Source organism: Ostrea edulis, chromosome 1 (genome assembly GCF_947568905.1).
Source record: "Ostrea edulis chromosome 1, xbOstEdul1.1, whole genome shotgun sequence".
Taxonomy (NCBI): domain Eukaryota; kingdom Metazoa; phylum Mollusca; class Bivalvia; order Ostreida; family Ostreidae; genus Ostrea; species Ostrea edulis.
In genome coordinates, this window is record NC_079164.1 from 80,550,319 (window position 1) to 80,564,840 (window position 14,522).

The following is a 14,522-nucleotide window of genomic DNA, read 5'->3' on the forward strand; positions in this document are numbered from 1 at the left end:
ATTATTACCAATCCATGATCAATTCGTAACATAAGAATGACAGTGGTGATGTTTAAATGTTCATGATGATAATAAAACATAGCCTCCAATCAGAGTACAAAAATGCTAGCTTTGAAATATCAAGACAATTTGCAAAATGATCAACAACAGGTACTACAAAAACGAAAGGAACTAAACAGCTGTTGGGAAATGAGAAATTACGATATACAAAAACATGAAAAATCAAATATATGTTGATGATTGAATGACATGATACCACAATGGGAATGATATCTGACATGGTGTGATACTTTTACCATATATGTTTGCTTAGCAGTAATATAATCTATTTCTAATATATGACAAAATTGGAACCAAATTTGAAACAACACAAAAACTTGCGCAACACAGATACAACCTCCAGACACAATTTGTCCTGACTGGTGCACCAGCACCCATACATTGTAAGGATTTGACGTCTTCCTCGTTACTGGAATGCAGTCCGATTTAATGGCAAATGTTCTGATCATTTATGACAATTGTACACTTTCCAATATGGTTTGAAGTGATTGATCTGAACCCATTTTCGTTCTTGTAAGACTGTACACAGAATCCTGTCTGTAAGTTATAAAATATCGCAAGTTTGAATGTCTGAAATTGACTGAAAATTCAGACACTTGTTCCATGTGATGAAATGGCTTTAATTAATCCCGTTCCCGTTTTCTTCGATGTTGAATCAGTGACGGATTTAGGATTTTCGACCGGGGGGGGGGGGGGGTGAAAGTAAAGTTTTAGCCAAAATATTCAGCCATTTTGGGTGAGAAATCGAGAGTTTTTACTTGCATTATTTTTGAATTTGTGGCGAAAGGTGGGAGGACTGTTGGAACCCCCCCCCCCTCTACATCCGCCACTGGCGCAGTGCATCAAAACTTCTTCTGGTACTTACTGGACAATTGGTTCAATATTACTCGACCGAATCACATTTTACCAGACCGAAATTCTATAGACAAATTAAAACACTTTAAATTGTTTAATATGATTTTATTCATGACAATGTTCAAGTGGTATTACCTCTCAGTTCCACTGCAATCTCGCACAACTCTGAACTAACTAAATTCATTTTTCTACAAAAGAAACAAGATACCCCTCGATCCGAAAAAAAAAAAAACAACCTAAGATCTGTCACTTTCCATTAAATAATCGATTAAAAAAGTTATCTCTATCATTTTGAAACTTGGCGTTTTAAAACCGGAAATGCCTAGGGCTAACCAAATCTAAGGGCGCGTGTAAAATTCGGGCAGAAACGGTGTTCCGGCAGTAACTCGAAAGTGTGCTATTAGTTTGAGGTTACGCTATATTTTTGGCTAGAATGACTAGACTAGTAAGGATATCCTTTATGTAAACTGGAGATAAGTTGTTGAGAGATTTGAAAGTATGAAGAAGTATCTTATATTGAATTCTGTATTCAACTGGGAGCCAGTGAAGATCTATTAAAACAGGAGTAATAGGGTCGAATTTTTTTTTGGGCGTGTTATTAATCTTGCAGCTGTGTTTTGTGCCCTCTGAAGTTTGCTGGTGTGTTTAGAATAAACACCATAAAGCAATCATTTATGCATTTCCGTAATCTAATCTGGATGTAACTAGCGAGTTTACTAGAGTTTTACATGCTTCATCATTGATAAATGAACGGATAGAGCCAATTCTGCGAATGTTCACATATGCTGATCGGGAAATAGAGAGACAGTGTTTTTCCATGGTAAGGGATTTGTCAAAGAATACGCCTAATTTTTTTTTTTTTTTTTTACGAAAGATGAATCACTTACAACACAATCACCAAATTCAAGATTAAAACTGCTCATATCTTTAAGTCTGTGATTTGGTGCGAAGACTACAAGTTCAGTTTTATCTTCATTGAGTTTGAGGAGGTTAATACTCATCCATATACGTATGTCCGATAAACAACTTGAGAGTCTTTGAGACATATCAGTCCAATTGTCACTAGGTTCAACGATGATATAGATCTGGGTGTCATCGGCGTATATATGATACGTCATATCATGACGTCTGCATACTTCCCCTAAGGGTTTTGAAAAAAGACAGTAGAGTCTCGGACCCAGGACTGAGCCTTGCGGTACACCACATTCGAGGAGACAAGCATCAGACAAAGATGAACCGACGACAACACGTTTCAGATATCTATCACTAAAATATGATGTATGAATACACTAAATATATTGTAAGGATTTTTCGTCACCGTCGCAGAATTACAAGTTAAAGAGACTGAACAGCAGGCGCTTCCCATTAAGATTTAGTATTGTGGGAATCCGTGTTAGAATAGATCCTCAATTTCCCCCTTGCTTGTCGCAAGAGGGTGGTCCTTTGGATGAGAACGCAAAAACCCTAGGTCTCGTGTCACAACAGGTGTGGTACGATAAATATCGCTCCCTGCCCAAAGACCGTAAGCGCCGAGCATGGGCCTAAATGCTGTCGCCCTTCACTGGCAATGGCGACATATCTCCATCTCTATAGTCCATATAAGTGAGAAATTCTCGAGAGGGGTGTTATTTAAGAAATAAGGTATCATTTTAAAAATATTTAAATACGGATTGGTCACATGATCAAATTCCATAAAGCCCGACGGGCTAACCCGTGTTTATATCCCAATAAATATTTTAAAATGATACCTTAATACTTATATTTACATTTTTGTCGGTAACATTGCTGAATTGTGTTAACAACACGTTTCCATACATTTCAAATTGTTGACGTCGACAACGAAGCGTCATGGATGTTCAAAATGACGACAACACAAAACAAAGTTAGTTGTGATGCGCTTTCACTTTTGAAAAGTGAAGACGTTGAAGACCGACTTTGAAAGATATTCTGTAGATATTGCAAAGTTAACAGAAGACTGAGATGGAGGAACATGAAGAACAGGGGGCGGGGGAGGGGGGTGGAAGTCGTCAGGTGTAGGCAAGTCATTTATAGACAGGACAGAGGACGCAGCTCAGATGAATCTCCGGAAAGAACTGAACATCGCAGAGAATGTGGAACTGCACGAAGGTAAGGGACGGTTTGGATTTGGATATGTAATTGTTGATAAACATGAGCTCACTGAACGCTTCTTTTGACTCGATGAATTTCTGTAATAGGTCGCTTCGATGTCCCGACATAAACTTGGAAACCGACATCAATCACCTATGGCTGCTGTGGCACGGAAGCAGTGTGGTGTGTAGGTCTTAATACACTTTGACGACTTATCGACCATACATCCTGTGAATGACCTTTTTGCTATTTAAAGCCTAATGTCTAGCAGTAGGTACAATTCCGCATCACCGATGACCAGGGTGAAGTTGTAGCAGACGAAATTTTAGACGGTAAAATATTGTTTATAGAAATGCTTTTTTTCAATAATAGATGAAAGTCCACTGCTTGGAATACAAATAAAACCGTAAATACATTTTGTGATGTTGATTTCATCTATTGATAGATTTCTGTAGTAAGTGAGAGCGATTGCTAGATGTGTTTTGCCTTAGTAAAAGTAGTACCTGTTACCTACTTTTAACAAATGTTCATACGCACAGCCGTGACCTCTGTTGACCCCGTAGTGGATTTATGCAGGGATAAATACGTATTGCTCGTAATAGTGTTATGTAGGAGAAAACAGTTGCAAATGTAAATATAAAACAATATAAAATATAATGTTCAATCCATGGGTCCGTGTTTGTCCAGCTCTCTATTTTGTATTCCTTATAGGAGTTATGAGATTGGTCACTTATATTCACCTTTCATCACCTGATTATTATTTCAAAGACGTATTATTATTTTTGTCACGATATTTGAACTGAACGTGCAATGCTTGGAATATGTCCTATATTAATCGACCTTGATGACTGCAATTATAACTACTGTTCATGCATGCATTTCAGAAATTCATTTTAAAAAATCTGAAATTGGTGGAATAAAGTTCAAAGCAACTGTAACACAACATCATGAGATTTAGCATTGACTGTAAAATCAAACACTGTGCTACCTGGAACATCACTTGCCAGAAACATGTACTTTTCATCGTTATATAGGGTTTCTAGCACAAAACATAAGATCATTTAAATTAAAAGCATAATTAAAGATATCAAACTTACATCATTTTAGGCTTTAGCCAGAACATAACTGATAGTTGGAAGTTATTGTCCGAGTTGTCTCGTCATGTTATCTCTTTATAATAAAAAATTATCAATATACTTAGATACTGGACCTTGCTTTAGTAATAAATGTTCTTATACTCAAAATATTTATAGTCTGTCTATGGCAGCAAACATCAGTCTTATACTTAAATTCTTACACTATTATATTTAGAATTCGCATCTTCCACAAGCCGGAGGATAAATTCCTGTGATTCAAAGGACCGTCCCATTTAGCCTCTTACGACAAGCAAGGGGTACTGAGGATCTATTCTAACCGAGATCCCCATGGGATTTTTTATATAGCAGTTGAAGGATTGCACATGTTTATAGGTGGCAATGAAATATAAAATTCATATCACATTCTTCAATGTATAATCATACCATGTTAAATATTATGTAATCATACACATAGAAATGAATTTCCAAAATGTATGTTACTAAATAACTGATAAAGTAATAAAATTCCTGTCATTTTACTCTTTTTAAACTTACACAGAGCATTATTTCATTTATTAAATAAATTGGACTCGACATTGATGATGAATTTATGATATCCATCGTTTGGTCAAATCCATTTCCTCTCTCTCACACACACACGCAAATAAAATGGCATGATTTGAAAGTAATACAGCCAACCCTTCGAAGTAATATTTTAGCCTAATGTGGGGCACGTTTGTTGTAAGAGGCGACTAAATGGGGCAGCCTTCGGATGAGACTGCAAAAACCGAGGTCCCGTGTTACAGCAGGTTTGGCACGATAAAGATACCTCCCTGCTCAATGGCCATAAGCGCCGAGCATAGGCTAAAATTTGCAGCCCTTCACCGGTAATGGTGACATCTCCATATGAGCGATAGATTCGCGAGAGGAACGTTAAATAAGATACAATCAATCAATCAATACTGGCATAATTACAACACTGGTTGATTAGTTGTTTATGCATACTGACTCTTCCGTCGAATCTTTCACTACTTCTAGTCTTCAACACAGCAATAGTGACAATCTATTCATTTACAATGTTATCCACCTACTTACGTGTGCCTTGTAGAAATTCGAGCTGCGCGAAATAAGCGGAAGACTCACTTTCAACAATCTAACGTATAATTCAATACTTATAGTTTTGTATACAACATATCAAAGCACATTTCTCTAAAGTTATGTTTTAAATATAAGTTAATTTGATTGGATTAGAAATCCTCCCAACAGTTGGCATATTGATATAATTGATGACGTATTTTTACATGACATAACAAGTAATGATTATATTAAACTAAGGTGTCTAAGAATGTATTAAACTTTGTAAGAATGTATTTCTTAACATCATTAAATCCAAATACGTAATTCATATAATCAATTTATAATATTTTGTGTTTCATACCGATTGTTAGACCGTTCTTGGCACACTGATTTTGACTATGGATAACCCCGTTTACCTCATCAGGATATAGGGCTCACGGCGGGTGTGGCCATTCGACAGGGGATGCTTACTCCTCCTAGGCACCTGATCCCACCTCTGGTGTGTCCAGGGGTCCGTGTTTGCCCAACTCTCTATTTTGTATTGTTTTAGCTCTAAAACTTCATAGTTATTTCGGATTTCAAACATTTCGGTTGAGCATCACTGAAGAGACATTATTTGTCGAAATGCGCATCTGGTGCATCAAAATTGGTACCGTATAAGTTTTACATTATGACCCCTGGGTCGAGGCCTCTGCTGGTGGACTGTTAGTCCCCGAGGGTCTCTACAACCGAGTAGCTAAGTACTTCGTTACTAGCTTGAAAATACGGATGTATATTTAATTGCTGTTAAAAAATTTAGAAATTCATTTCAAAATTAAGGATTATCTCCCTCATGCATAGCTCTTATCCTTGGACGAATTTGACTCCACTTTTTGGGCAGGCTGTTTTTGGCTATATTTAGCTCTAAAACTTCATAGTTATTTCGGATTTCAAACATTTCGGTTGAGCATCACTGAAGAGACATTATTTGTCGAAATGCGCATCTGGTGCATCAAAATTGGTACCGTATAAGTTTTACATTATGACCCCTGGGTCGAGGCCTCTGCTGGTGGACTGTTAGTCCCCGAGGGTCTCTACAACCGAGTAGCTAAGTACTTCGTTACTAGCTTGAAAATACGGATGTATATTTAATTGCTGTTAAAAAATTTAGAAATTCATTTCAAAATTAAGGATTATCTCCCTCATGCATAGCTCTTATCCTTGGACGAATTTGACTCCACTTTTTGGGCAGGCTGTTTTTGGCTATATTTAGCTCTAAAACTTCATAGTTATTTCGGATTTCAAACATTTCGGTTGAGCATCACTGAAGAGACATTATTTGTCGAAATGCGCATCTGGTGCATCAAAATTGGTACCGTATATGTTTTACATTATAGGAGTTATGAGATTGATCACTGGCGTTATCTTCACCTTTCATTTGAGATATGTTACAGTGCACATATGATATACATGTATTATATTGATAAGAGTGACAACGGTTAGGACTTTGGAAGTGACAATGAATATTCACTTTATTGATGACTTGGTATAAGAAAATCAAGAAAAACTGTTTCTTAAAACAGGAACCTTGGATAACGTGGAGTTTGTTTTTTTTTTGTTTTTTTTTATCAAAAACATTTATTTTCTAGACTATGACATATTTGATGGCTGGTGAGTTGAATCTTATGGAAATGTATAAGGACCACATTACTTTTATGCCCCCGAGATCGAAGATCGGGGGGCATATTGTTCTAGTCTTGTCTGTCATTCTGTCTGAAACTTTAACTTTGCTAATAACTTTTGATCGCCACACTCAACATTTTTTCAGTTATCTGTTGGAAGAGAGAACTCAGATACAATGTACCTGGAAGAGACCACCGACCTTCCGAAAGTAAACTGGGAAACTTTCTCACTTACCGGTGCGAGCGGGATTTGAACCCGCGCAGACCAGAGGTGAGAAGCCGTGTGATTTTGAGCGCGATTCTCTAACCACTGGGCCTAATAACTTTTGAACAGTAAGTGCTAGAGCTTTGATATTTCACATGAGTATTCCTTGTGACAAGACTTTTCCGTGGGTACTAAACCTTTGGTACCACCATTTTTGACCCTGTGACCTTGGAGTTTCAGCTACTTTTTGAAAACTTTAACCTAGCTAATAACGTTTGAACAATGAGTACCAGAGCTTTGATATTTCACATGAGTACTAACATTTTTTACCCTATGACCTTGGAGTTTGACCTACTTTTTGAAATCTCTAACCTTAGCTTGCTAATAACATTTGAACAGTAAGTGCTAGGGCTTTGATATTTCACATGAGTGTTCCTTGTGACAAGACCTTTCCATGAGTTCCAACATTTTTGACCCTGTGACCTTAACCTAGGAGTTTGACCTAGTTTTTAAAAACTTTAACCTTGCTAATAACTTTTGAAGAGTTAGTGCTAGAGTTTTGATATTTCACATGAATATTTCTTGTGAAAAGACCTTTCCGTGGGTACCAACATCTCTGACCCTGTGACCTTGACCTTAGAAGTTTGAAAACTTAAACCTTGCTAATAACTTTTGAACGGTGAGTGTTAGAGCTTTGATATTTCACATGAGTATTCCTTGTTATAAAACCTTTCCGTGGATACTAAACGTTTTGATCTTGGCATAAATTTGACCTAGTTTTTTTTTAAAAATTTGACAATGTTCGTAACTTCTAAATGGTAACTATTAGAGCTTTCATCTTGAACATGAGCATTTCTTGTGACAAGATCTTTCTACTGGCACCAATATATTTGTCCTTGTGACCTTGGCCATCTTTAGAATTGACCATTGTTGGGCATTTTTGTTTCATTTTCTCTAAAATGATCATCTTTATTATTGGCTTTTTCGTCTTAACATGTAATAGAAAACGTAAGAGACTTAAGTTGGAAAGTAAATTTAAAAGTTTGAAAAGTCAAACGTAAAGTTTTTTTTTAAAAAAAGTTGGAAACGGTGAAGATAACGAACAGTGATCAATCTCATAACTCCTATACAGAATACAGAAATAATAGTTAAACAAACACGGACGCCTGGATATACCAGAGGTGGGACAAGGTGCGTAGGAGGAGTAAGCATCCACTGTTGATAGGTCACACCTGCCATGAGCCCTATATCTTGAAATCCCTAGTCAAAATCAGTGTGTAAAGAACAGTCTAACAATTGGCAAGAAACACGTCAGACAGCATATAACCCAATAACACGTTGTATTGGCAAACTAAATCATATGATGACCATAGACTTTGCGAAATGCTTATTTCAAACGAGACTGTTGATACCCCTGTAACATCAACTTGTTTGTCAGTAGCCTGCCTTGATTTTAAAACTTATCAAGATTATTTGAAAAACATAAATATTATATGCAGGCGACAATGGAATATTCCTACACAAATATGGAGAAACTGAAATCATTCCGTTTGTTATAAAGTTGAGTTGTTAGTTTGCCGTTACCATCTATGTTCAATAAAATATCTAATTACGAAGCAGATGTGGAAGACTGTGTGGTGTATTTAAGATTTATTTAAGATTCAAAATTTCAAGATTGAAGTTGGAAAAGACAGGATTAAATTTGGAACATTGACATTAAAGTTGACATTTCGAGAGAGAAAAATAAATAATGTAGCCCTTATACGATTTCGCAAAATCCTTTAAACCCATGCTTAGTGATCACGGTCGTGGCACAATCTTCCGCCAGAGTTCGTTTTCTTACAAACCAAACTATTCCAGTAAGGCATTATGGGATAGCGATTTCTTAGGCCGCGTATACTGTGTGACGTCATTATAGAATGACGAAAAAGATAACGTTAATATAGGATTAAACATTCTTTTTGAAGAATTTATCGATGTGTAAACTCCGCACATTTTACTCACAAACTGAATAAAAGTGCGAAGCACTTTTATGTTAAGTTTGTGAGTAAAATGTCCGGAGTTTACACATCGATAAATTCTTCTTATAATTCCAATTCATTCACTTTATTAACGATTTCAAAAATTTGAATAGTTTCCCCGCAGTATGTTATTTGTTTTCAGGCGTGTATGAATACATCACGTTTTCGGATTTATTGATGTATAAACTCTTGTTCAGCTTTATTTTTGTCCAATCAAAACAATTGTAATAAATAACATTGGAATTATACGTAAATAACTTTCAAAACAAGAACGTAAACATCAAGTTCATTACTTTACACAATAATTTGAACAGAGTCTCCCTACTTTTTAATGATCTTTTGATGTTTAAAATAAAATCCATACTTTTATATTAATGCTCTTAATGTCAATATCTTTAAACTTTTAACTACGAACTACTTCTTTAGTGTTATTTGCCTGCGTGATAATCGTGGACTCACAATATACAAATCTGTATATTGTACTGCGTCACATAGGAGAGGTCTATTCGTAGGTGACGTACTGAGGCCTCGACGGGGAGTTTGGGCCGTGGCAGTGTTGATTCACTTGCCAACTTTTGCCGTGATACGGATCTCAGTTTTAAAGGCCATATCGGAAAGCCCCGTGATTCTCACTTCGAACTGCCGACGTTTTGGCGAAGGAGCAATCACTACTTACATTACGTCTTAAAGCCGTATGGTCCAAATTACAATATTTTTTTCCATCTCGTAAAAACGCTATTAAATCATCGCACGTATGTAGTTATGAGACTGTACGACATATCATAAATTATTTCACCTGTTTTAACCCAAATAATTTGATTTTAAATCGATGTTTACAAATAACTGCTTCACTCTGCCATTTCTAGTGACAGTCACGTGACCAGTTCAACCTTTCAGATCATCAGTGGTCTTATCTGTGTAAAGCTGTGTATTTTGTTATAACAGTACCGTACCATAAGTTTAATAGAAATAAAAATATCAAATACCTCTTAGTAATTCGTTATTTTACGCACTTTCAGCCTTAAAACTAGACAGTTGTGTATGAGTTAATACATCGTGTTGGGATTCCCCTGACGCGCGTGGGTCTATTTATAGACGTCTATTATGGGAGGATTTATATATGTACCCACTATATTTACTTTCTAAATAATATTCGCACTGTTTTCTTTTACATGCAGATGTTTTCAAGCATGTAATTAAGGGAAAGTTAATAACTTTATAAAGTAATTAATCTGCTTTAAAGTAATTATGTACAAAAATAATAAATGAACATCGGGTCATACATCTTTAAGGTATCCGACCCACATTAGCTGGTTTTTATAAAATGTAAATAAAGGTGTTTATTATGACCATAATTGATGCTAAAAGCTATATCTGTTTTTTCATTGAAAACTTACCGCAAATTACCTTATATTATCAATTATTTATATCTCCCCACATTTTTCAATTATGCTGCAACTTTTTTTTTCAAATAATGAAATAAAATAAGAAATAAATAGACATTTAAAGTTTTCTTTTATTATTATAGCATAATTTAATTATAAAACACAAAAAGACAGACTGACCATGAGAAAACATGAAAAACAGAAAAATAAAAATTCAAGTGCAAAAAAGATGAAATGTACAAAATTGCCATCTAAAAAAAATAATAATGCAAATATTTCACAAATGTTTTGCTGCAAATGAAGTTCAATCCCTATATTTTTGTTTAGCACAATTATAAAGATAATTGATAAATTAATTAATAATAGAAAACTTTAAATATGCTATGTTGAACACCCCCACCCCAATACAAAAATCCAAGTGCAAAACAGCGAAATGTACAGTATCGCTGTGGGGTGTTTTTTTTTTTTTAAATAATGTAAAAATTTTCACAAATAATGTACTGCAAATGAAGTTTAATCCCTATATTTTTGTTTACCACAATTATAAAGACATTTACCATAGAAAACTTACATTATGCTATGTTAAACAACACCTCACCCCCCATACAAAAATCTTAACATTGAAATTTTGATGCAACATTCCAATTTGAAAAAAAAAAATTAACAGACATATGAAAAATGTATCATTCAAACAATGAAAGCATAGGAACTCTTAATTAATAAAACAATGATGTCACTAACATCGACCTGACCTTGAATCATCAGGAAATGCTCATTATCATATAAAGTTTACTTTTCACACGGCGGGTGTGACCGGTCAACAGGGAATGCTTACTCCTCCTAGACGCCTAATCCCACCTCTGGTGTGTCCAGGGGTCCGTGTTTGCCCAACTATCTATTTTGTATTGCTTATAGGAGTTATGAGATTGATCACTGTTCGTTATCTTCACCTTGCATCTAAAGACCGAATAGCTAATATATCAACTTTACATGTGTCAAACACAAAACATGCTTATAAACCATGACAAATTTACTGTTCAAAAAATGAACAAAGCTTTGGAATAATATTTCCCAACAACTTTTTATCTTTGGTAACACGTGGTTACCACTGGCAACAAGACAATGTAGGGTACTTTTTTTGGCTTGGCAAGATTGAACTCTTCTTGTAAAAAATGACAATTTGATGCATAAGAATGTTTTACATAATCTGCTTTTGTCATGCCACTTGCACACAAAATCTTAACTAGCATTTTGACATCATCAGCTGAATCATGAGCATTGTAAGATTCTTGACAGAAATATTCTGTTAGATATTCTTGTTTATACGAATCAAATTTTGGAACTTTCGAACGCAATGATGACAAAGAATCCACAAATGCTAAAACATGATTTGAAAATTCATTCATCATTCCCACTCTACATATAGCATAGGATAGAACACGGAAGTTAAAAACTCTTCCAATGTGTGCAATCAAAACAACATTGCTAATGTTCTTCAAAAAACTTTAAAAATTTTGAAAATGCTTCTGTTATTGATACAGTTGCCACTTGCTTTCCATGTACAGTCATGTGTTCACCATCCCAGGATATACCAGTTATCTGCTCAGCATTTTTATTGATGAGTACTTTAGGTGAAACATAACATGAAAACTCGGCATCAGAATTCATAACTTGTGCAGGAATCTGTGTGATATGAGGCATTAGTCCACGCTGAACTGAAAAAGATCCATAAAACTGAATTGAAAACTTATGAAAACATATTTATATAAACTATCTATATGCATGTAATTTACTCTAAATACAGAATTGATAATGGTATTCAGAACTCCAACAATGATCCCATGTAGTCCACACTGAACTGAAAAAGATCCATAAAACTGAATTGAAAACTTATGAAAACATATTTATATAAACTATCTATATACATGTAATTTACTCAAAATACAGAATTGATAATGGTATTCAAAACTCCAACAATGATTCCATGGACCACATTGCTCACCTGAGTCACCCTGGCTCATATTTATAGATTTTCCTTATATATTCGCAAGTAAAATGTTTACAGACAGACGACGGACAACAAGCGATTAGAAAAGCTCACTTGAGCTTTCAGCTAAGGTCAGCTAAAATGTGGAAATCAATTATGTTTCTTACTCAATCCTGTAGTTTCTAGGTCGATAATGACCCTATTCTCTTGAACTTTGTTCAGGTGGTCGACTTTGGTGAATCCTGGTTTAGGAACTGCATCAGGAATAGTCTGGATGTCGACTTGGTCAGATGGAACTGCATCAGGAATAGTCTGGATGTCGACTTGGTCAGAAAGTCCAACTTCTGATGAAATATGAATATGCAAGGTGACAATAACGAACAGTGATCAATCTCATAACTCCTATAAGCAATACAAAATAGATAGTTGGGCAAACACGGATCCCTGGACATACCAGAGGTGGGATCAGGTGCCTAGGAGGAGTAAGCATCCCCTGTTGACCGCTCACACCCGCCGTGAGCCCTATATTCTGATCAGGTAAACGGAGTTATCCGCAGTCAAAATCAGTGTGTCAAGAACGGCTTAACAATCGGTATGAAACACGTCAGACAGCATTTGACCTAATGCGAGGTTGTACTGGCGAACTAGATCGTTATAACGACCATAGAATTTGCGAAATGCTGACTTCAATCGAGACTGTTGAAATCCCTGTACCATCAACTTGTTTGTCAGTAGCTTATCTCGATTTAAAAACTGACTATACGCAGAACAAGCTCTTGCATATCGAATCAGTTGAGATATATAAACACCATATGCAGGTGATAATGGAATATTGCTACACAAATATGGAAAGTTGACGATGGAGAAGCTGAAATCATCCCGTTTGTCATACAGTTGAGTTGTCAGTTTGCCGTTAATGTCTACTTTCAATAAAATATCTAAGTATGAAGCAGAAGTGGACGACTCTGTGGTGTCCTTTATTTCGAGCTCACAGGGATATATCAAATCGACATATGAATAAAAGCTATTATTGTTAATAGACAAAAAATATACAATCAATTTCAACATTTATTCATAAACTAACACTTGGTAAGTTATTGTTTACCTGATTGATATGTATCTCCTTCAGCTGCTTCATTGGCTCCTTTTTGGGCAATTCTCTCCTGCTTCAATTCCAATCGACGGCGCTTCTTTTCAGGCAACTTTGATCTTTCCTGTCTCTTCTGTCTTTCCATGTCCATCTTCTCCGAATATTTCAGTGTATGATGACCAGGGTTCTTTAAATACATGAAAGTAATAGTAAATACAATGAATAAGAATGAGCAAAAAAGATTTCATGAATTTTTTAAATACCTAAAAGTAATAGTATATACACTGTCATAATAAGAATGAGCAAGAAAGAATTCATAATTCTTTTCGAGTAATTCAAACATTATGAATTATGAGATTCATCACTGTTCGTTATCTTCACCTTTCATTTATAACAATAAATATTAGCCTAAAGTTAATGTAAATAAGGTTTTCTTACTTTGAACATATACACATTCATCGAAGAGTTTTTGTTAGTAATATATATTAATTTCCAAAAATAAGCTGCAAAAAATGGTCAAAACTGACAACAGGAAATTGAACAAAACTCAACAAACACCTCAAGATAACATCAAACTTGTCTACCTCCGGTAAGTATTTGCGACCTTCATTCATACATGCTGCAGTAGCTTTTACACGGAAGTCAAGGCTTTGACTTTCCCCATAATGCAAGTGTCTTGGTGCTCGTAAACTGACTGCTCGATTAGCATGTTCGCAAGCTTGGCTGGACCCTAAATCACAATACAAGGTAGCTTTGGCAATCACAGGCCCAAAGATTTTATCAAGTTTTTCTTTCAAAACTGGGTCACTCAGTGATGTCTTGTATGGTAAACATCGATGCAAGCATGCCTCAGCTGGTATTCTCTTGTATCCACAAAACCTTGGAACACACTTGGTATGGTCTCCGAACTGGTGAGGCACTAATGCTTCCAAGTTTTCCCGCATGCCATCTGGATCACCCTGATTTTTAGCGAAGATGTACTTGATACATTTTGTG

General features: G+C 35.6%; 2 protein-coding genes across 2 annotated transcripts in view; both read right to left on the bottom strand.

Annotated features, from left to right (window-relative positions):
* LOC130054058 (uncharacterized) overlaps positions 1 to 14,522 on the bottom strand; it is a 1,204,346-nt gene that overhangs the window by 477,642 nt on the left and 712,182 nt on the right. The window lies entirely within an intron of this gene.
* On the bottom strand, positions 11,935 to 13,677 carry LOC130048208 (uncharacterized). The gene is made up of 3 exons (XM_056144607.1): positions 13,542 to 13,677; positions 12,604 to 12,780; positions 11,935 to 12,164 (listed from the first exon to the last, which is right to left on the bottom strand). The coding sequence occupies exons 1-3, from the start codon at positions 13,675 to 13,677 to the stop codon at positions 11,935 to 11,937; spliced, it is 543 nt and encodes a 180-aa protein (XP_056000582.1).

Bases quoted from the DNA above. Each gene is read 5' to 3' on its own strand.
- LOC130048208 (XM_056144607.1), bottom strand. From the start codon at position 13,677: ATGGACATGGAAAGACAGAAGAGACAGGAAAGATCAAAGTTGCCTGAA. The intron at 12,781-13,541 runs GTAAACAATAAC...ATATTTCATCAG, and splicing joins AGGAGATACATATCAATCAG to AAGTTGGACTTTCTGACCAA. The intron at 12,165-12,603 runs GTAAGAAACATA...GATCTTTTTCAG, and splicing joins CCTAGAAACTACAGGATTGA to TTCAGCGTGGACTAATGCCT.